At 37.5% G+C, this 21,788-nt stretch overlaps 1 protein-coding gene across 14 annotated transcripts in view; it reads right to left on the bottom strand.

The window, feature by feature from the left end:
- The window catches only part of cacna1g (calcium channel, voltage-dependent, T type, alpha 1G subunit), a 329,241-nt gene that overhangs the window by 47,963 nt on the left and 259,490 nt on the right, over window positions 1-21,788 (bottom strand). For 9 of the 14 annotated variants that reach the window (XM_028475730.1, XM_028475738.1, XM_028475733.1 and 6 more), the window contains 5 exons: window positions 11,061-11,187; window positions 8,349-8,474; window positions 8,186-8,275; window positions 7,858-8,050; window positions 6,269-6,319 (listed from right to left, as the gene is read on the bottom strand). In XM_028475730.1, the coding sequence (XP_028331531.1) occupies window positions 6,269-6,319; window positions 7,858-8,050; window positions 8,186-8,275; window positions 8,349-8,474; window positions 11,061-11,187 (587 nt within the window). Of the gene's footprint in view, window positions 1-6,268; window positions 6,320-7,836; window positions 8,051-8,185; window positions 8,276-8,348; window positions 8,475-11,060; window positions 11,188-21,788 lie in introns of all 14 variants that reach the window. The other 5 variants (XM_028475734.1, XM_028475735.1, XM_028475743.1 and 2 more) reach the window with 2 other exon arrangements.

The raw sequence follows: 21,788 nt of genomic DNA, 5'->3' as shown, positions 1-21,788 counted from the left end.
ACAGAGCGAGAGCTTGTTATCTGGCAAACAAATATTTGAAGGTCATCAACCATTTTATTGAATTAATCTAACTTAGAGATGTAGCCTAATGACTATTTAGTATTATCATCTGGACCGTAAATGTACAAATGGTAGACTTCACATGGTCAAACTAGTGGAAAACTATACATTTCTAAAGGGTTTAAAAGTAATAGAAAACCATTTTTTTTCCTAGTTTTGTACTTTACTCTCCAATGGGGATATCAGTTCAAAACCTGCCTTTTCCCCTCACCTCTCCTTATGTTTTTTCCATTTTTCATCTAAATTCGGGTCGCCTCCAATGCCCATGGTTACCCACAGTTCTTCCGTTCTTGTCTCCCAGGTTATTTGTGACTGTCTTTCTATGTTTCCTTTGGATGGGATGATACATAAATGTTTATACAGCACCTGTGAAAAGCGTTCAATAAATAAAGTTTACTTACTTACTTACTTACAATACAGTGACCAGCATCTTTTCCTAATTACAATAATTTTTTCATCCTCAGAAAGTCAATTACAATCACGTTCTCAATTACTAAAGTCCAATTACAATTAATCACAATTACTCAGCGTGAAATAAATAAACTAATACAAGTTAACCATTTCTTATGATAATGGCTCCTAATTCAGCTGTAAAATACACTAAAAACAAATATCTATCTAATTTCTTTCCTATTTATTGGTTGCCTTGTTAGGCTTCATAAGCAATGAAAATATAGGTTTTAATATTTTTTGGTGTGGGCCTCTGAGCCTTTTTTGTATCCGTTTCCCCCGATTTATAATTTTTAAAATAGTAAATTGTGGAAAAGCTTGATGTGAAACCTATTTTAATTATTGTTAACTATGTAGAATTGTACATAGAACTGTAACAGGATTCCCCAATAATTTTGTGTGAAATTATAATCGACAATATATATAGAATTTTTATGGCAATTACAATTACAAAGTCAATTATCTAAAGTCAGTCAAATTTGAATTACTATTACAACAGCAACAGATTTTTTAAAATTACAATTACACCATAATTGTAATTCATTATCAATCACGCAATTACAATTATAATTGACCACAACCCTGCTATAAGCTGTCATGAAAGCTAAAGCTAAGCTAGCGTTGTCTTGACATCAATGAATTTAATTTAAAATAAGAAAAATACTCAGACTCTAAGTATAGCTACATTATACTCTATGAACTCTAAAACTGAGAAAATACCCAGCATTCAATGCTGTTTTGGCGCTGTGCATTATATTTAATCTGATTGGTCGGCTATGATGTGATGAATTTGACTTCATTTCATTTTTTTGTAGTTTGTTGAAGATTTTAAAATAAAAAATAACAATATTTTACTCCGTAACGGTTGGGTGTAGAATCTAATGAATTTCTTCTTTTAAAACATGTTCAAGTACAAGTAAAATGACCAAGTACCCAAAAAAGCAACTCAATTACTTGTAATTAGTTACTTTCACCTCTGCTCATTACTGTCAATATATTGTAAAACAACTCTGAACATAGTAATGTTCATATAATCAACCACGCTGAGAGGAGATGGAGGTTTAAGAACGAGATAGCTCAGCTTCTGAATTTTTCACAACCTTCTCTGCAGCCATCTGTTCCCTGGCACACCGACATAAGCGCATGTGCACCCAAGAATACAACTAAAAACCAGCAAAGTATGCTTTACAGGAACAAGCTTGTTTTTACCCGATAAAATCCGTGTAAACCCAAAATTGATGCAAGCAAACAAACACGCAGTTCCATTGATCTTAAGTACCTTCAGTGGATACTATTGTTGTACCAAAAGATTTGACCGAAACAACAACAATGACCTTTACGTCCAGCAAGCACCGACTGCTATGTAACCTGCCACAGTCTCACTAGATAACAACGCTCTGTTCTCTAACCTTTGTTAACTGTTTGGTGTTGAAATAGAGTGGACAAAGTCTGAACTCTATTGGAGGCCATGACTTATTAATACCAACTCACTCATGCACATCTGAGTACGACAGGCAGTTGACCCTAGAACACACCGAATGATGGAGATCTACAAAAGACCAACTGGTTATTGTCACACAATAAGTCAAAATGTACAAGATTAAATGTATGTGAATGGGTGCTTATTAAAGCTGCAGTATGTAGAATCCTCTCTCTGCTCCATGTTGAAACCAAACCGAAACTCCCCTACTGGTGTCTTTGTGAACGCTCTTGGTGACTTTTTTCTCAATAGAGACTCGTGACAATGGTATGGACTTTATCTTGTGTTATTGGAGATTTTTCTGGTGTTTTAGAGACTCTAACATGAATGTAAGTACCTCTGTAGTTACTGTCCTGAACAGCGGCTGTGAGCTCAGCTGCCTGCCGGTCAGAGCAGAGTGACAACCATCACTCCGCGTCAAGACTGTAAAATGAATTCACCTTGAATAAGCTTCTCTTAGGTTTATACGCAATTTATTTCTTCTGTTCTCCCTTTTCCCTCTTACACCAGTAGTTGCGGCAGACCCTGCGCAGTCACGGGAATCCCCGAAGACGCAAAGCGGTTCGTTTCTCGACCTTGGTCTGCCTTTTTTTGCTTGATTTGCTATGTAACAGTTGTGCCTAATGTTGTGATAGAGTCTTCTGCTGGGACGTACGTCATTGCACTTGGTCGTGAACGCGCCTGACTTCAGTCGAGCAGCCAATAGTAATGCCCAAAACAGCCCATGGACCATACGTGTTTGTAGAAAGATCTCTAATTGGCTGAAGTCCAGCGTCACACTCCTGAAATTAATAAACTTAATGTATAAGGCCAGGAGAAGAAGAAGAGAAACACTGTCTACTCGGAACACTTTGGATTACAATATGCTCAAAGATTATTATGGATTTTTGACCAAATGATGCCAAAAAAAAAGTACAAACTGCAGCTTTAAGGACCATGCATCTCAATAGAGAGCCTCTGATAAAGTGGGCTAACATACTGTAGTATAGATATGAGTTGCAGATCTTTGAGTGGATATTAACCAGAGTTATGTGTAATGCGTTACTATAACGATATTACAATCTTGAGTAACGTAGTCGTTTAATTAAATTACATTTTCTAATTAAATACTTGGTTCGTTACTTGCAGCACTGCCGAGGAGGACGCAGACTTCTGCTGAATGCGTGTCTGCACAAAAAAAAAAATGTAATCCACCTCCTCGAATAATTCTAGTATTAGTTTCAGCTCTAATGTGTACTCACTTTAATTTAAAGAATAAATAAATTAATACACTAGTTTTTATGCTGTTGTACTCTTTTTACACACAGGGCATCACAACCAGGTACAACCATTACTTTGAAAAACTACACCAAGGTGGCTTAAGATGTAACTGTTGCATTTGTAACAGTAGTCTTAAGGTCTACATTGCCTTAATTTAATTGTTCTGGTTGATTGAATAATTTACTTATTTGAGACAGTTTTGAAGAACTTCTTTGTAGTTGACCATTATTTAAATGGATTTAATAAAACATAAAAAATACAAATTTGATTTTTTTTTGCGTAACACAAGGAAGTAATCCAAAAGTAATCTAACTTAGTTACTTTCTTGAAGCAGTAACTAAATAATGTAACTAGTTACTTTTTGAAAAGTGACGAGTAATTTGTAACTAAATACTTTTTCAAAGTCCATCACTGTATCCGTCACTGATATCAACAAAAATGTTTTTTTATTTTGTAGGGGATTCTTTATGCCACCAACCAATAACTTTTTACATCACCTAACATAGGTTAAGAAAAAGTTCAATAAATTTAAACTACAGTTATTGTTCACATATAGGCAAACTATAGAAATTCCATTATATAAAATAGCTTATTCAATGTCATGGACAGTAGAGGAATTAGTCTGCTTTTTTAGTTTTGCATCGGGCGACCAGAAAGCAAAAACGGAAGTGGCTTTTGGGAAATATTGAGTACCATATCATCAAGACTATACGTTGCACCGGCATATTGGTTGTTTTCTATGAAGTTCACAATATTTTGCTACAAGTAGCAGAAGGAGGTAGCAATTGTTAGTTTTGTGTCAAAGCATCTGAGAATGGCCACTAACATGCACACTACTACAAGTGCAAAGAGCAGCTGGTCTTGAGTGATTTAAAGACTCATATACAGATTCACTATACTGGCCATACTTAAATTTGCATGGCTTAATCTGAAACCCAAACCAGCTGCTAAGCAAAGATAGTGGGGCGAAGTACTGATTGGCTAACAGCTGATTCGCACTGTAAAGGCTGGCATACACTGTGCGATTTTTGGCCCATTTTGTGCGACTATTCTGCTAGCTCGTGTGTCGTGCATCGTGTAGTATACATGGCGTCACGAGAAGCGATTACCACCTCACGAGCAGCTCCCGATCAGCAATCGTAGGTCGTAAGGATTTCAAACACGTTTGAATTCCAGTCGCTCCTCGTGAGGGTATCGCACATTTGAAGCAGTGCCACAGACCGGCTTGCCGTAAACGCTAACACTGCGCATGCGCGAACACCGTAGGACCGTTGTAATATTGACAGACTGTACTGCCCACGTCTGTCCAGACAGTTCCTGGTCCATCACGTTGCCATCTTTTCTTTTTTACAGCTTTTTGCTGAGATTTGCGAGCGGTGACGCTTCAGTGTTCTTCTTCTTCTAATTTGTACGTTGCATTTCCGGAAACAAGACCCCGACGTGTCGTGTATGAACGCAGAGTGTGAGGAGTCAGATCGTGTCCGTACAGTGTGAGAACATGCATCGTGAGCTGGGCACATTCGGGCTCTGCGTCTGAGTCGCACAGTTTGAGCTGGAGCTGAGTGCAACAAAATCGCACAGTGTATCCCAGCCTTAAACAAACAAACAAAAAGTTCCCTACTGCAGAGGATGTTGACGACAATATAATGTCCCTCAGTTTCCTAGATATGGAGGTTTCTGCTGTCAAGTTGCAGCAAAACAATAAACTAAGACTAGTGGAGGAGGTGGAAGAGCTGCAGATTGCAGAAAAGAAGAAGAAGAGGCTAACCTACCAGAAGAGATGTGTTTATGACTGAGCAGGCTTCCACTACCGCATCTCTATTGGTGGGCAAATGGGGCCATGGGGGTCGGACAGACCTTGGTCTGACGTCTGCACCACTAAAGGCCAGGGGCGCCAGTAAAGACGCCACACATACTTTATAGATAGATTTTTCTATAGATTTACTACATATATATATATATATAATATTTTAATTACTTTTTAAATTATCATAATACTTATTCAGTGTGGACAGCAAAGGAAGAATTTCATTGTACAGGGAAACATGTTTCCCTACTGTGCACATGAGAATAAACACTTTGAATCTCTTTGAATCTCATTGCCACTTGAGCGAGCATATCCGCTCAGTGAATTATAATATACATGTTCATACGTGAATAATAAACAAAAGACATTGTCAACAATGTGGGGGAATGCTGCCTAATAATGCATTCAATGGCACTGCAATACAGCCAAAATTGTACAGTACAATTTATATAAAGTACATGAAAAAAATAAATTATGGATAGTTTCATATGAGTGGAATTTATACGTCCTTAATGTATGAACAAAAAAAAAAAAACAACCCAATGGGTTTAATCAAGGGCTTTTTTTTGGTGTTTTTCACTTTCCCTTTAATGCACACAGTGTGATAAATTAGTTCTGTTGTGAATGCTTTTTACTGGATTTCTACAAGAGGTCACAAACCGGGCTGTGGAACATAATGCATGGGTTGATGAGTAAATTGAAATATTAAATGATTGCACTCAGAATTACCTGATAGGAAATATGATGTGCAACTTTCACAAAAGCCAACAAAAAAAAGGATTGTCATCCAAAATTTGGTGGTTGAGTATTAGCATTGGACTTCCAAGTACTTGGCGTCGACCACAAGACATCATCAGAGCAACACATGAGCACCATTTGTCTCACCCCATCTTCTCTGTATACTTGCCAAGTCTTCCTTCCCTGAGGTGTTGGTGCGGCAGTGCAGTGGACAGTGGATGGAGCGCGAACAAAGTGAAGGAGCCGTGAAAGACAAAGCCATGACAGAGAAAACAGGCAACAGCATGTCCAGCGGACTGAAGGCTGATGGGAGAGAGGCAGAGGGGCGGGGCACGCTGGATGGGGCCCTACCTCCCATGATCACTGAACTTAGAGAACCCTAACCACCATAGTCGGTGGTTGTGGTCGGTGGTAGTGGCGGTGAATTCTTTTTTTTTTTTAGGGACATAAGGAACATGCTGGAAACTCTGTACCTTTCAATGTGCCGTCTGAGAAGGCCCAACTCACCCCTGGAACCATTAAATCTAGAGGAACGAGACTGTGTTAGTCAGCAAGAAGCAGAAGAAAGCAAGAAAGGGAAGAGTAGCTGAGATAAAAGAGAGTTGAAGAGAAAATAAGAGGGAAAGAGGGATGGAGTAAGGCTAGAAGGAAGCGATGAAAGAATAAGCTGGTTTTGTGTTCCTATATTTGTCTTTCCAGTGATTCTGAGTCCAGTTCTTTTATTTAGCACTTGCACTTATTTAGTATGTAACTATCCAGTAGTTTTTTTTTCATCATAAAACCGTGGTTTAATTGAAAACCTATTTATTATTACGTATAAAGCAGTAGTTTGTATATTTACAAGCGACCTTGCACCATCAGTTGTCCTTTTCCTACCAAAAAACCCATCCATCATCAAACAGCCTACACAAGTTGTGAAAAAAGGTTTCCCGTGGCCAAAAAAGCAAACCAGGTCAAAAATCGGAACCAAAAAAGAAAAAAATGCAAAAAACAAGGAAATAAATTGGAATGTGAAAAAGAAATTGGACTTTAGTATGCAGGGTGAACTCTGCATGAGCGGTTCAAGGAGAAGACGGTGACATCTCCTGTGAAAAGGAAAATATTTATCCCCATCTGCATTTCTGAACTCCACAGAAAAACATCATTTAGTTGTCATACAGAAGAAAATCAAAGAATTTCTATTCTATCAATATTGTCCACTGCTCCTTGTTCAAAAGATTACAAAAAGAGGGGGGCAGGGGGTTTCCAATGAGAGGGTCAAAACCTCTTTGGTATTGGCACCAAGTTCTCCAGAAGACTGTTTTTGAGGATATTGAGGAGGCAGTGGAAAGAATAAAAAACAAAACCAAGCAGTTTGTCGCCAACTTCTAAACAGCCGAAGGGGAAAGGTGGGACAAGACTTAATGACCCATCCATAGGACTCAGGGTTGAGGGTAGATATTCTCCATCCTTCCAGGGTTTTGGTCTATCCCCGCCCCCTCGGCTGTAGTAAACCACATGCAGAAGAGAGGAAGGGAGGGGGAGCCTTCAATTTTGTATTTATCACGATTACCGGATCAGCAATACCCCCTCCCTCTAGCTCTGTGTGCCTATTACCATGCAAGCCCCAACATCTCCGCACTCATTGGACATGCTCCAAGGGACCCCAGGCACGGCATCTACGGTAGACCAAGCAACATAAGGGGGGGAGAGCGGGGGTCAATTGTTCTAACTCTACAAACCTTCAGGATGTGAGAGCTTTTCCTAACACCTTACTTGAATAAGTTAATGCTGATGTCAAGAGGAGCTTCCACATCTTTGACAGAATTTGTAGAGTTAAACCAGGTGACCACCAGATGCTGAAAAACCAGACCAGAGGCTTACTAGTCAAAGAAAATAGTTTTCTAAGGGAAAAGAGGGGTTCTACCGCAGAGCACTACATTCAAGCTCTTTACCATCTATTTTGCCAGACCAAATCAAAAAGGCAAAAAAGCCAAAAGAACTGAAAACTACTCAAGCTCAACTCAAGCAGGACTCAGAAAGTTGTGGAAAGACTACCGACCAGCCAGCTCCTTCTCCTTACTCCTTCTCTTTTTCTCCATGCGTTTTAATCTCTTCTCCTCCCTGCGTTTGGCCTCCTCTGCCTCCTGGTGGCGCCGGCACTTGTGGAAGTTCTCCACCACTACACCCACAAACATGTTGAGCACGAAGAAGGCAACAATCAGGAGGAAGGAGATGAAGTAGAGTAGCATCCATGGGTTGTAGTTCATGATGGGCTAGAATTAAAGACATATGGGTCAGATTAATGTAACAACTACATAAAATCCAGAGAGCCTGTGTAAGTACAATCTCTAATAAAGGTAGAGCATTAATTATTACTCTAGGTAGTGGCTTGTATTGACTTCATTCACCTGTTGGTCAACTCCTACAGCATCGAGTCCATCATACATAATGTCTACCCAGCCATCTTTTGATGCTAGCACAAAGAGCGACATCAAGGCCTTAAAGGAAAGATAGGAAATAGATTAAGCCTTAAGACATCCATCAAAAACCTCAGCTATTAAGAAACCTTACTTGTCCCAGGTTGTCAAAGTTGTACTTGTGCCTGACCCACTTATTGCTGGCCTGCATACAGTCTGACTTGTTGGTGATATTTCTCACATCTTCTCCTTGACACACGAAGAACTTTCCTTTGAAAAGCTGTGAAGACAAAACACACGTCCGAAGTTCATCCGGAACCTCAAAAGAATCCATTACACTAAATTGTACTGCATGTTTTGCTTTCAGGGTTGAAATTTGAATTATTTTGCTAGCGAGACATCCTTAACCTTAAAATGACATCAACTTAATTTGGATTTAGCTCTATTAACAAAGGTTTTCATTGGCCGTAACGATCTGCTTGTTTATTTGTTTTCTTTTATCATATCCCCTTTGATTTTAACAAAGCATTTAATTTTAGGATGAATTCTGAATAAACCAGTAAAGCTTTACTGGTAAAGTTTCCAGTCATTTTAGAATGAGTATGAACTTTAACCTTTAACCATGTTGCAATCTTAAAAGTGGACTCTCGCATAGATGGATAGATAAATAGATACCCTATTCATTGTTGTTAAAGAAGGGCGAAGGGTTCATGTACAAAGATCCTGAACTAAAATAAAGCTTTTAAAAGTTACTGGAAGTTGAATAGGAAATCAGGTCGTGACGCTGATATCAAAAGGGATAAGACAAAAAACACCCATCAGGGACAACAGCAGCGTCGACTTCCTCCAAGCGATTTAACAGATGAGACAGAAACAGAGTGAGGATGAGACAAGTAATGTGAAACTCTGAATAAAACATATGTGAATATAATGCCTCAAGCATAGTGTAGGATGAAGCATCTTGAGTGCTTGATCTATAAGCTTCTTTAAATGATAAAAGTTGTGCAGCTGCTGCCAGCTGATGTCTAAAATGTGTTCAATATAACTGGAGAATGCATAAAGAAGGCCAAAACAAACGACAACGAAAAACCAAAAATACGCCTTTGACACTAAAGTGCTTTGGAATGTAAGTTTTTAGCTTACTTTATTTTGAAAAATGTTTAGATTAGATAGATGGATAGATACATGTAGCATTTATCTACAGTAATACGTTACCATAAAAACAAATGCATTATTAACAGTGAAGGTGTCTTTGTGACAAAGCTGCTGTCAGGCAGATGCTTTATGGACATCAGCATGATGATGGCAGATAAACATGAGTTGGATTGGCATCAAGGGCACAGAAAGCTCATTGGCATTGATTGGTCCTTTGGCTGTTGGCCATAACTACATAACTACATGACAAATAAGCACAAGTGTCCCCAGATACATGACCAATGGAAAAACAGACTTTAGAGTGTATTGTGTGCTTATGTACACTTTATGGCAGTGGTTTTCAAATGGGGGTACACAATGACACTACAGGGGTTTACTTGGGACAGAGTGAGTGGAAAATTAACAAATAAAGTGTCAGTTTTGGTCCTACCCTAGGCGTGAACTGACCAGAAGTGATGAAAAATATAGAAATTAATGTATTCATGAGCCACTAAATCAGTGTTTTTCAACCTTGGGGTTGGGACCCCATTTGTGTGTGTTTTTTTTTTTATTTTTTTTTATTATTATTTAAACAACACACAATATTAAACTGTATTTCTATACTTCCTTTATCTCTAGTTTAAGTTCTTCTAGTTTTATCTCTAGTTCAAATAAAATGCAGTAAAAACATAATCAAAAACTAATTCTACCAAAAAAAATTTATTTGAGGTTGCCAGAAATTCTTGATATGAGGTCATGATCAAAATGAAATGAAACTACAAAATGAGATTCTTTATGCTCTATAGATGTTTTTAAATAGTTTTCTAAGCAAATTTTTTTAGTCAGGTGGGTACTTTGATTCAGAAATAAGAGAAATTGGATACTTCAGCCAAAAAAGTTATCAGTCTGAAGATCTTTCCTTCCTGTCGTTCAGATTACATACAAAGTCAATGGGATAGAGGCGGTAGAAAGAAGAGGCAAATTCTTCTCCTGTTGGGTGGTGCGGATTGATCCGCGCAGCAAAAGCGTTGACCGTGGCATGCGCGCTCCCGTTTTTCATTCGCTTGAGTTGAAAATATTGAACCAGTCGAAGCGGATAGCTGCCACCTCTGAACCTGAATCTGCTGGAGATTTCTTCCTGTTTAAAAAAAAACCCTGAGGTTTTTTCTTCCCATTGTTGCTAAATGCTTGTTCATGTGGATATTGTTGGGTTCTTTCTTTCTTACTATGGACTTTATATTTTGTTAAGCGTATTGAGATGACTGTTGTATTTTGCGCAAACCATTTCAACGTTGACGGGGGAAACAGGTCTTTTCACCCATTTTAGCATGGAGGAGAAAATAATCGTGGCGGTGTGTGACCACCCGGAACTCTACGACACGGCCAGTTTTTTTTTTTACCGGGACCGGACCAGGAAGGATTTGGCGCAGCTCCTGAAGAAAACAGTGAAACTCACCGAGTTGGAATGATTAACCTGGTGAATCCAGGAACGATGGCACTTCAGCTTCCACAGAAGGTAAAGAGCATCGATTTTACTGGGGCCCTCCATAGTTGATGGTGAAAATTAAAGGGAGTCTGGTTGGCGCCTTTTTAAAATTCGCTTCAGACGCGCATATGAAGCGAATATGGGTGAAATGTTTTTCGATCCTGCGGAAGCATTTGCGCGGTGCCCGCATCTCGAAAATTCGTGCAGCCTCCGATGTGAACGCAGCATAAGACTCTTTGACCTTACCTGTACCCCCAAGATGCCGAAGATAATGAAGAAGGCACAGCAGATGACCACGATGTTGCCGATGGGCTTCAGTGATGACATGAGGGTCTCAACCACCAGCTTCAACCCCGGGGCTCTGCTGATCACCCTGGAGTAAAAACAGACAGTAGAATATCACTTTATACTGTTTCACTGTGTGTGTGTGTTTGAGTAGACAAAGATACAGATAGTACAGATTATGCCTTTTTCTTCAAGCTAATGTTGGAACTTTTGACATCAAAAACATTGAATTTGCAACAATCTAGCTTCCTCTACGCGATGCTATTCTTGAGAAAGTCTCTTATTCACACCTCTTTCAGCTATTTTCACTTCTGCAGTCGAAAAAAAAAACTGTGCTTCTAATTAAACCGTTGGACTGATGAGGGTGTTTAATTAGTAGCAGCATGGCATCCGGTGCAATGCTGCAGCTGTGTGAAATACTTCACCTATACTACAGAAAACTAAAGATGTTCAAGTTGCACACCTGCAATGGGAGCTTCTAATGCACATGGATTTTTAATAAAATACGAGGCAGGTGCAGGAGCTATCTGTTTGCGTCGGTCTTTTGTGTTCCCTATGTTTTCCCTTTGAGTAGACAGCTGAGTGCGGGAAGAATCGATAGCACATTAAGTGAAGAATTGAGATAATAGAGATCCAGGGCAGACCAGGGCTGAGCCGATCAATAAGCCTGATCGGAAAGTCCAGCGCCAGTGGCAACAACCTAACAGTTCTTTCTGGGATTTTTTTTGTCCTCTTTATCAGAATAAGGTTGGGCTAGAATACAGTTTCTAGTCTATAGGGGGCAGTGTGGTTCAGGAACTGCATCTGTGAGTTTATGTCCAATAATTAAAAAGCTTTAGATCAGTGGTTCCCAATCTTTTTTGTCCCGTGTACCCCCTTTGCATCTTTATCTTTATTTTTATTTTTACTATTATAATTCTGTCTCACTCTAACTCAAATTTTCTAGTTTCATACGCTTTTTCATTGACCCCTAACTATGTCTGGAACATTAGTTCCCTAAGGCTTACAAATTTAAATTTAAAACAATAAAAGTAAAATTTAATGTAATTTATTTTATTTATTTTTTTTTAAATACTGATGCAACTTGTATGTCATTATTTCAATAGTAAGTAAATGCGGTCTCCTGTGTAAAATGTAGCTAATTATAATCTCCTGTTGTTGCAAGTGTGATAAAATGGCATCTACAGCATATAATAATCCTGTTTCTATATATTACAGCAAAATTTAGTATTTTATTGAGCAATAGTACTGATCTATAAGATCATCTGTGTGTTTTTTTTTTTTTTTTTTTTTAGAGACTAACATCGGTTCCCCTGACTTCTGTGTGTTTTAAGAAAAGGTACACAAATGACAATACGTGTATAGTTTATCGAAGCCATAGCAATGACACCAACCAGAACAAAGAGGTCAGAGCACATTAGTCCAGTTTTAAAGTCTTTACACTGGCTCCCAGTCAGCCTCAGAATAGACTTTAAAGTTCTGCTGCTGGTGTATAAATCTGTGAATGGGTTTGGTCCAGAATACATCAGTGAGATGTTAGTCAGGTATGAACCCAGCAGGTCTCTCAGATCTATGGACACAGGTCAGATAGTGGAGCCCAGAGCTCACAGTAAACATGATGATGCTGTGTTTAGTTGTTATGCTGCAAAGAAGTGGAACAAACTGCCAGCAGAGCTGAAGTCAGCACCTAATGTGAACATTTTTAAATCCAAGTTAAAGGCACTTTTTTCTCTACTGCGTATGATTGAGAGAGAGATTTTTGGTCATGTTGTTGATGTAATGTGTTTGTTGATGATTTTAAATGTTTTTACTGATGAGTTGAAATGTGTTTTGTTGCCGATTTTAATGTTTCTTATTGATTTTCATGCTGTTAAATGTTTTCTGTTGCACTTTTTCATCATGTAAAGCACATTGAGTTGCCTTGTGTATGAAATGCACTACACAAATACATTTGCCTTGCCTTAGCTTGTGTTGAATTTGCCTAAAAACTAACTGGGAACATATCCTGATTACTTTTAAATTCATTGTTAAATCTTTCCTAGTACCCCCTGCAATGTGCTCCTGTACCCCTGTTTGGGAACCACTGCTTTAGAGTAAACCATTCATAATATATCAGACGTTTGTGAGTCTATTTGGAAACAATAACGCTATTTTCAAAGAAGATCCAATAAAGAAACAAGAGCTGATCAATGTGTAGGGCCAGTTAAAACACATAGGTCCTTTTAAAACAAACTGCTGATTAGGGTTGGGATCAATTATAATTGTAATTGTGTAATTGATAATCAATTATTGAACTGTAATAGAGTTCAGATAATCGACTTTGTAATTGTAATTCTATAAAAAACTGTCAATTACAATTAAATAAAACAAAAAAAACTATTGAACTATGTTACAGTTCTATACACACATACGTAGTTAACAATTATTAAAATGTGTGTCATATAAACTTTTCCCACAACCTGTAATTGCTATACTAATTTTACAAATAAAAAAATGTAAATATACTGACTGAAAAAAGGCTCAGATGCCCATACCAAAAATTTTAATACCAATATTTTCATTAATTAGGATGCCTAACAATGTAACCAAGGAATGAGAAATAAATTAGATAATAGATAATATTTTTAGTGTATTTTACAGCTGATTTGAAACATTGGTCAAAAATGACCCGTTATCATAAGAGTGGAAGATTACATTTTACAGGGTTATTTATTAAAGGCTTAATAATTGTGATTAATTGTAATCTAACTTTAGTAATTGAAAACGTAATTGTAAATGACTTTCAGGGGGAAAATAATCATTCAAATTTTAATTGAATTTGGAAAACATGCTGGGTACTGTAATCGTATTTCAGTTGTAATTGAACATGGATAATTGAAGACATAATAGTAATTGACGTCAACGCTTCTGCTGATCATTTGACCAAAACAAACGTTTCGATCAAAACTTTGTTGTAAAACTATGGCAAAATCACTTACTATATATGTATATATATATATCAGACTTCTTATTTTGGAATGTGAAATGTCACTGCGTCCAAAATTCGTTTCCAATGAGCTTCTTTCGTCTTGGACATGAAAATAATCTGTATTCTCTGCATCGCTGTACTCTGTCTATCCATGACCTTATCAGTGTTAACAGCTTTATATTCTTTGCAGAAACATTGGGATGGAGACACAAGCTGCGTATCGGGCAATACTGGGACTCATCCCTGTTCAGTCAATAACTAACAAAATCAATCAGAATATCATAAACATCAAAGTCATACTCTAATACAGTAATAGCTATATGGTTTGACAACTATTGCTGACCTGTTTACACAGTGCAAAAAGGAGTATGTAGTAGAGGTGGGCGATACAGTTAGATTTGATATCGATTCGATACCGAGTAGATACGCGGTCAATAGCACCGATACTAATAATTAATGTTGTGTGGATACCGATACGAGCTGGCATCGTTATTGGCAAGTACTAACTATTAACACGCCGATACCATTTACAGCATCAAACTCTTCTTAAAACTACTTTCGATAGTCCGCTAAACGGAAGAAGAAGCAGCCGAACACCAACGAAGAAGAAACGCGTTGGCGTTTGTAGACGTAAACAACAGTTCCATGAATCAGTGATTGATTGCTCAACCTCGCGGACCGTAAGTGTATCTCTGTGTAGTGAAATTGAACTACGTGCAGTGAATCTGAATTTTATTGAATTTTTGGAATGTATTAAAACGAACTTTTTTCGACAGGAAAAAATACAATTTCAAGTTACTAATTCAGTTTCAAAACAGTAAATTCAATTTCAAGTTGTTACTTTCAAATTCAAATACCAACTATTCAAATTGAGTTCCTGGTGGCACAAATCTCAGCCCATAACTGCCAAATACAGACCAGTTTAATCTCAAATGGGCCACAGATTATAGGCAGTAAAATGAGGAATTATAGCATTCATGTGTCCTAGTTCGCACTTCCACCTATAAAAGTATGTAAGGCACCGACAATATCCTAGCAATAAGTCATAGATTTCAGTCATTGCAGGGTTTTAAACTTCTTTGATTTTGTGATCAATTTTAAAATGCATTTTTGGAAATTTGGGGTAATAATTTGAGGAAAATTGTAGGATTTTGGAAAAAGTTAAAAATGACTGCCATCATGTGACGTAAGCGCGAGAAAACAATGAGCACGGGGGAAAAAAATGTGCAGTTCCATTGAATTTGTGTATTTGGAGGTACTACGATATCTACCGCTGAATTAGTTGGTGATGAGTCATGTTTTCGCTGACATTTTTGTGCTGAGGTATGAAGTCTGGAGTCGAGCCTCTGACTATTTAAAGACAAAGTTCCTCTCATGGAATGACCATTCACATAAAACAAAAGAGAAATATATGCAGGGGTTGCGCAGAAGGCGCCACAGGGAGGGAGAGCGTCGGTGCTTTGTGCTCGTTCCTAATCTACCTGCATCATTCCACACACCATCTCACAGCGTGTCCTTATTTTGTGTGCTTTACAAAAGGAGTGCACGGTGACGCGCCACACCTGCACGGATGAATCAAAGTCATGTTCTTCACTCTGGGAGAGGAACAACAAGTAGGGCAGGAGTGTTCCCGCAGTGAAACATTATAATTAGAGGAGATAAATGATCGCAAGGGGGACGTAAGGGAGGGAGGAGTGTTGCTGAGGAGAGGATGGATGGAAAAACAAAGATTTTTCACAACTTTTGTTGTAAAAACTTTAGGCTTTTGCTTCAACTTGTTCTGCAGTTTTTCTTTCTTCTCTTCTTCTTCTTCTTCTTCTTCTCTTCTTCTTCTTCTTCTTCTTCTTCTTCTTCTTCTCTCTTCTTTCTTCTTCTTCTTCTTCTTCTTCTTCTTCTTCTTCTTCTCTCTTCTTCTTCTTCTCTTCGCTTCTGCTTTTGTTTGCAAGCCAAACTATTGGGGTTTTCAAGTATCTATATAGGGATGTAACGATTAATTGTAAGGCAGTTAAAAATCGATTCATAGGTATCACGGTTGATATCGATTTTCTGACAATTGAATCGCAGTACTTTTTTTAACTATCCGGAAGTGTTGGCGGTGGGCGGAGTCTGCTAATACTTTCTTTCTGGCCGCCTTCTACTCTTAAATATGTTAATAAATGATTTATTACCCCTTTAGCACCGAAAGAATATCTGTAATATTACTTGAATATCTGTAAAAGTCACGTTTTTCTATTAGCTCTGTCTGCTAGCGTAGCATCTCTTCTTCACTGCAAGATATCTGCATGCCAACCGACCACTGGGGTACCACCGCCCTCTGCTGGTCCAAACAAATATGACGTAAATCAGTGTAATGACGTTTTTTTTTTTTTTTTTTTTAGTCCAATTGTTAAGGCACAAAATACATTTTCATTTGCACTTTTAAAAGAAAAAGAAATACTATGCAGTTTTGCATTGTTTATTATAGAACCAGAATTTAAATTAATAGGCTTCATTTTCATTTGTATTATTCCTTTATTTATTAAATTCAAGATTTATTTTTAGTTAAATTGCATTGTTTTGAATAGTTTATCAAGTTTTTTTTTTCCCAAAAAAAAAAAATTTGTCTACAGTCCCATTTTGTAAATGAAAAAAATCATGAGAGAATTGTATCGTGAACTCAGTATCGTGAATCGAATCGTATCGGGAGTTGAGTGAATCGTTACATCCCTAATCTGTACTGTACTTACATGTGTATTTTACTTTTGCTTCCCACATTTTTATACTAATGTCTGTGCTTCTTAACTAAGAAAAACAAAAAACTGTGTTGTACTATATTTAACTTGACAGGGGAAAAAAGACACGACTGATTGAGAAAAACTAATAAAAATGAAGAAGAGAAAAGAAAGCATCTTAAAGTGTAAACTTGTTAGTCCGTTATGTAACAACAACATATTGTTGGGTTTTTTCTTTCTTATTATGAGTTTTATATTTTTGATAAGCGCATTGAGAGGACTTTATTTGTATAGTGCAATTTACAACAAAGTTGAATTGAATTGAATTGAACGACCTGAAATGTAACAAGACCCAATTTGCTATTTAAAAAAATGTTACTCAATAATGTAAAAAAATGCAAAGCCCAAAACATAAAAAAATCCCATACTGTATTTGGGCATCAGCATACTACTGTGCACATCAGCAATAAGCCTTTTAATCCATTAATCATTGATTCATTCTATGATGTACCAGTAATAGAATGATTAAAATATTAGGGAAACAATGTGTTGCCAGCCCCGGTCAAGTAATAACAAACCCAAAAGGTTTTTACGTTTTGGGCTCAGCATCTTTTTACATTATAGACCAATTATCACATTTTGGGTTTTATAAAAAAAAAAAAAAAAATGAATTGATTTCAAGTGACTGAATTGATTCAGATCGAATCATTCTAAATGAATTAATATCGTCCTTGATTCGCATCGGCAACAGTGAAAACACCCCTAAAAAACTTCCAATTATTTCATAAAACAAGTCTGTGATGGAAAAAAAAAAAAAAAAACTTTCCAAAGCTGAATGATCAGAAAACGTTTTGGACAAACTCAAAAACAAAAATAAAAAAGCTTGGTTTTGCAGCTTAATCTAAAACATAGGTTCCCAAAGTGGGGTACGGGTACCCCAGGGGTACGCAAATGATCATAGTGGATACATGAATGAAAATTAAAAACACAGGCAACATTGGAAACTAGAAAATATAAATAGAGCAGTTAATGATAATGCTAGGTTCATGCTAATGTTATTGCTAGGTTAATGCTAGGTTAAAGCCAATACTAAGTGAATGTTAATGCTAGGTTATTGCTATTGCTAGGCTAATGCCAGGTTAAAGCTAATGCCAGGTCAATGTTAATGCTAGGCTAATGCTATTGCTATGTCACTGTTGATGCTAGGATATTGCTATTGCTAGGTTAATGTTAATGCTAGGCTAATGCTATTGCAATGTTAATACTATTGCTAAGTTATTGCTATTCCTGATTAATGCTTGGTTAATGTTAATGCTAGGTTAATGCTATTGCTAGGCTAATGATAATGCTAGGTTAAAGCTAATACTAGGTCAATATTAATGTCCAGGCTAATGCTAGAATAATGATATTGCTATGCTAATGTCAGTATTGATGCTAGGTTAATGCTATTGCTAGATTATTATTGATAGGTTAATGCTAATGCTAGCTAATGCCAATGATAAGCTAATGTGACAGGAAATGCAAATATTCTAGTTATTATTAACAAATATTAGTGCTCAACAGGATAGGTAAAATTCACTGCTACATCGTATATGACATTACATTATTATGTTTTTTAAGTGCAGGAGTAGGGGGTACATGGCTTCAGGTTAAATGTCTGAAAGGGTACGGGACTGTGAAAAGTTTGAGAACCACTGCTCTAAAATGATGTAATAACACGTTGGAAAAGTCTCCCTCTTTAGCCAGACCAATAATCCACTGTTATCCAGTATTGCTGACTTAGCATCCCGTCCACGTTCACTGGGGCACAGGAAGTGGAGCAGCTGTAATGAATGCACACATCGCGTCGGCTTTCTACATTATATATAGATACAGCTGAAAAGTGGACGAGGTGTAGGTGTTGGTTGTGTGACATGAAATGACATTTAATGGCACAGGTGGGAACTTGTGGACGTTCCCTGAGGCCAGCCTGTAGCTCTCTGTGCAGCCTTGATGAATGACTACAGAGTGTGTGTGTGTGTGTGTGCAGGTGTGTGCAACACAATGCTGATGCATCATCCTGACACAAAAACACCACCGCCTGCACCCTGCACACCCTCCTCTTTTCTTGTGTAACATAGTGCTCACATTAGTATCTGTAATGAGGAACAAACTGCATCAGATTCCACACTATTTGGTAAAAGTCACAATAAGCTAGGGATGGGTGATGTAGCCATTTTTTTTTTTTTTTAAAATATCTCGAGCAAAATATTTTCAAGGTATATTACGATGTGCGATATATATCTCAATACTTTGCCCTTGCCTTGAGATGATGCTTTGATGCAGACAATCGAACCAGAATGGCAATACTATAATAATAAAAATAATAATAATAATACTCAACGTGTATTAATGTTTTATCTCTGAAAAAAGAAACTAACAGGTACGCTATGCTATAATCAGGGGCAAACCTTTAATATAAGGTCAGTTAAAGCCACATGCCAAATGTCACACAGAGACCTTTAATAACAGAGGTGTAGAGAACAATATCATCATTTATGAAACAAATTATGCACAATTATGCACATTTTTAAAAATTATTATTATAATTATAATTATTTATTTATTATTACTGACAATTGTGAATATATCAGATCCAGAAAATATAAACAGTTGCCTCTACTAACACGCACACGCAGACACACACACGTGCACTGTAATGATGGCCTTCTGAGGACTGTCCCTTTAAGGGAGCCATTGTAACGTAAGGTCAGAGTTGAGTCAGACCTGATTTCTTCCTGAATTGTATGAAGCGCATGGACGGATTTTTGTTACTTTTTCCCATCTGAAATGACGTATAAGCAGTGTTAGAGCTGCGTACAGTAAATGTGCAGTGTAACGCTCATGAGTTGTTTTGAGTCCTGTTTATTACGTTATCGACCCGCGGCGGAGACCTCTGGATCTCTACAGCGCGCACACACACACACACTCATTCAGACGCTCACAGTGACAGTCTGAAGCCATTTCCACATGATTTAACCATTATTTATTTATTTTTTACTAACCAACTCTTCGTTAGCGGACTCTGTCTCAATGTTGTTGCTGCAGAGGTGATGGGGGGGGGGGAGGGGTGTTTCGTCAGCGCGTGTGTGTTGAGCGTCACTCAAGGACAGAGCGGGAGAGAGGAGGGGCGGGGTTAAGATAGACAGTAATAGTAGAAAAAAGGCATACTGGCGGCTCTACGGAAGAAACTTTGTTACGTGAATTATATCGATATTACAATATAGTCCTATCCATATGTCCCAAATAAATATATCGATATTTATTAAAAACTCGATATATCGCCCAGCTCTACAATAAGCTTGTTGCTACGCAACAGGTCACAGACAAACCTCCAGCTCAAAATCAACGCTGGGAGAAACAACCGCAGGAGGAATCAAACTCCAACCTGAGAGGAAAACCATGATGAACTGTGATCAATTTTGTTTTAACTTTGTTTTGTGGCTATTTAGGATTTGTCACAAAAATGTTCTTAATCTGTTTGTAATCCAAGATTAATACCAAACAGTTAATTTTGCCGACAATACATGTGAACCAAAACTATGTATGAAAATATATTGATATTTTTTGTTGACGAGTAAAAATCTAACTATATATGTTTTTTTGGAAGGTATCCAATCAGAATTATTTTTGTTGCATAAATGGCGAGACAAGCATCAACATCATCCCATACCAAGTTAATCAGTGCAATTGAAGCTTAAAAAAAAAAAAAAAGCGTTATATTTTAGTCGAAGTCTGTAACAGTGAACTAAAATCTGGCTTTAAAACCTCTGATATTTGACATGAAAACAAGCCTCAGCGTTGCTGCTCTTTGTGAAATTCAACCAATGAAAGAAAGATCTGAAGTTTTAAGATCCGAGTAAATAGGGTCAATTACTCTAAGAAAGTTTAACACGTACCACTTTAACCGGCTCTAATTGGGAATCTTCACGTTGATAATGATATTCATACTTTAATGCCACATTAACATTTCACTATTCAGCGCTCTGATTCCCTGATTCTAATTATTGAGGCATCACAGTGTTTCCTCCACTCTACAGACTTCATCTCTTAAATGCAACATTACTTATGTGTCAATATCCATTAGGATTAAATAAGTATTATCTTTATATGAAAATGGGGTCTGTGGCGCCATAGGGTAATTTATTGCATTTAAATTAAATAGACGTGTCGTTTTCACAATCAACTGCAATGAACAATCCATACTTAATTAATATGTTCGAGGCGTTACCTGTTTCTCCAAAATCATACAGTCACAAAGTTTCACAACTGACGCTCCCGACAGGTTATGGGCTATATGCACGCTTCACTTCCACGTTTGAGTGAAGACCGTGAAAGAACTTCTGGTTCCTAACCCTACTGTATTATGGCAAATGGCTATAGTTTTCATATTAATCTCATGCAACTCAACAACAGTAGTAAATAGCAGCGGACATCTTATACATTTGCATTTTCTATTGGCCTTTCACTAACAAACAGTTTTTCCCGTTTATTCAGAGTTGCTCCAATTGTTTTATGTTTAGCTAGGCGCTAATGCTACTTTAATAGCTACAGCTATGTTTTGATAGCATTTCTTACCTTGTATAAAACCTAATGTTCTCATCTGAAGCAGTAAACCGCTCCAAGACAAACTTGTTGCTGATGGCCCTTGTGCATTTGATCGCTCCTTCATGTCAGGGTTAGAGGTTAGGGTTCATCTCTCCGGATGTTGATGATCCACTTTTTTTTTGCAGCTCATCCTTTTGTGGGAACGTAAAAAAACTCAAAGCAGAACTACGTCTAGTTGAAGCTGTACACCTAGGGACGCAACAGTGGTATCTTGATGTGCTATTTTCTCTCGTTTGAAAGGTAAACTTCCTCCTTTTGGATGTTATTGTGTAGAAACACAACCACGCAAACAGGCACAATAAAACAAAACTGTGAAAAACACGTTTCAAAAGTGTGACGGCTCACTTCTCCATTGTTTTGACT

This window comes from Gouania willdenowi, chromosome 19 (assembly GCF_900634775.1).
Source record: "Gouania willdenowi chromosome 19, fGouWil2.1, whole genome shotgun sequence".
Lineage (NCBI taxonomy): Eukaryota > Metazoa > Chordata > Actinopteri > Blenniiformes > Gobiesocidae > Gouania > Gouania willdenowi.
Note: the sequence above shows the minus strand (reverse complement) of the source record. Positions and strands in the feature narration are given on the sequence as shown.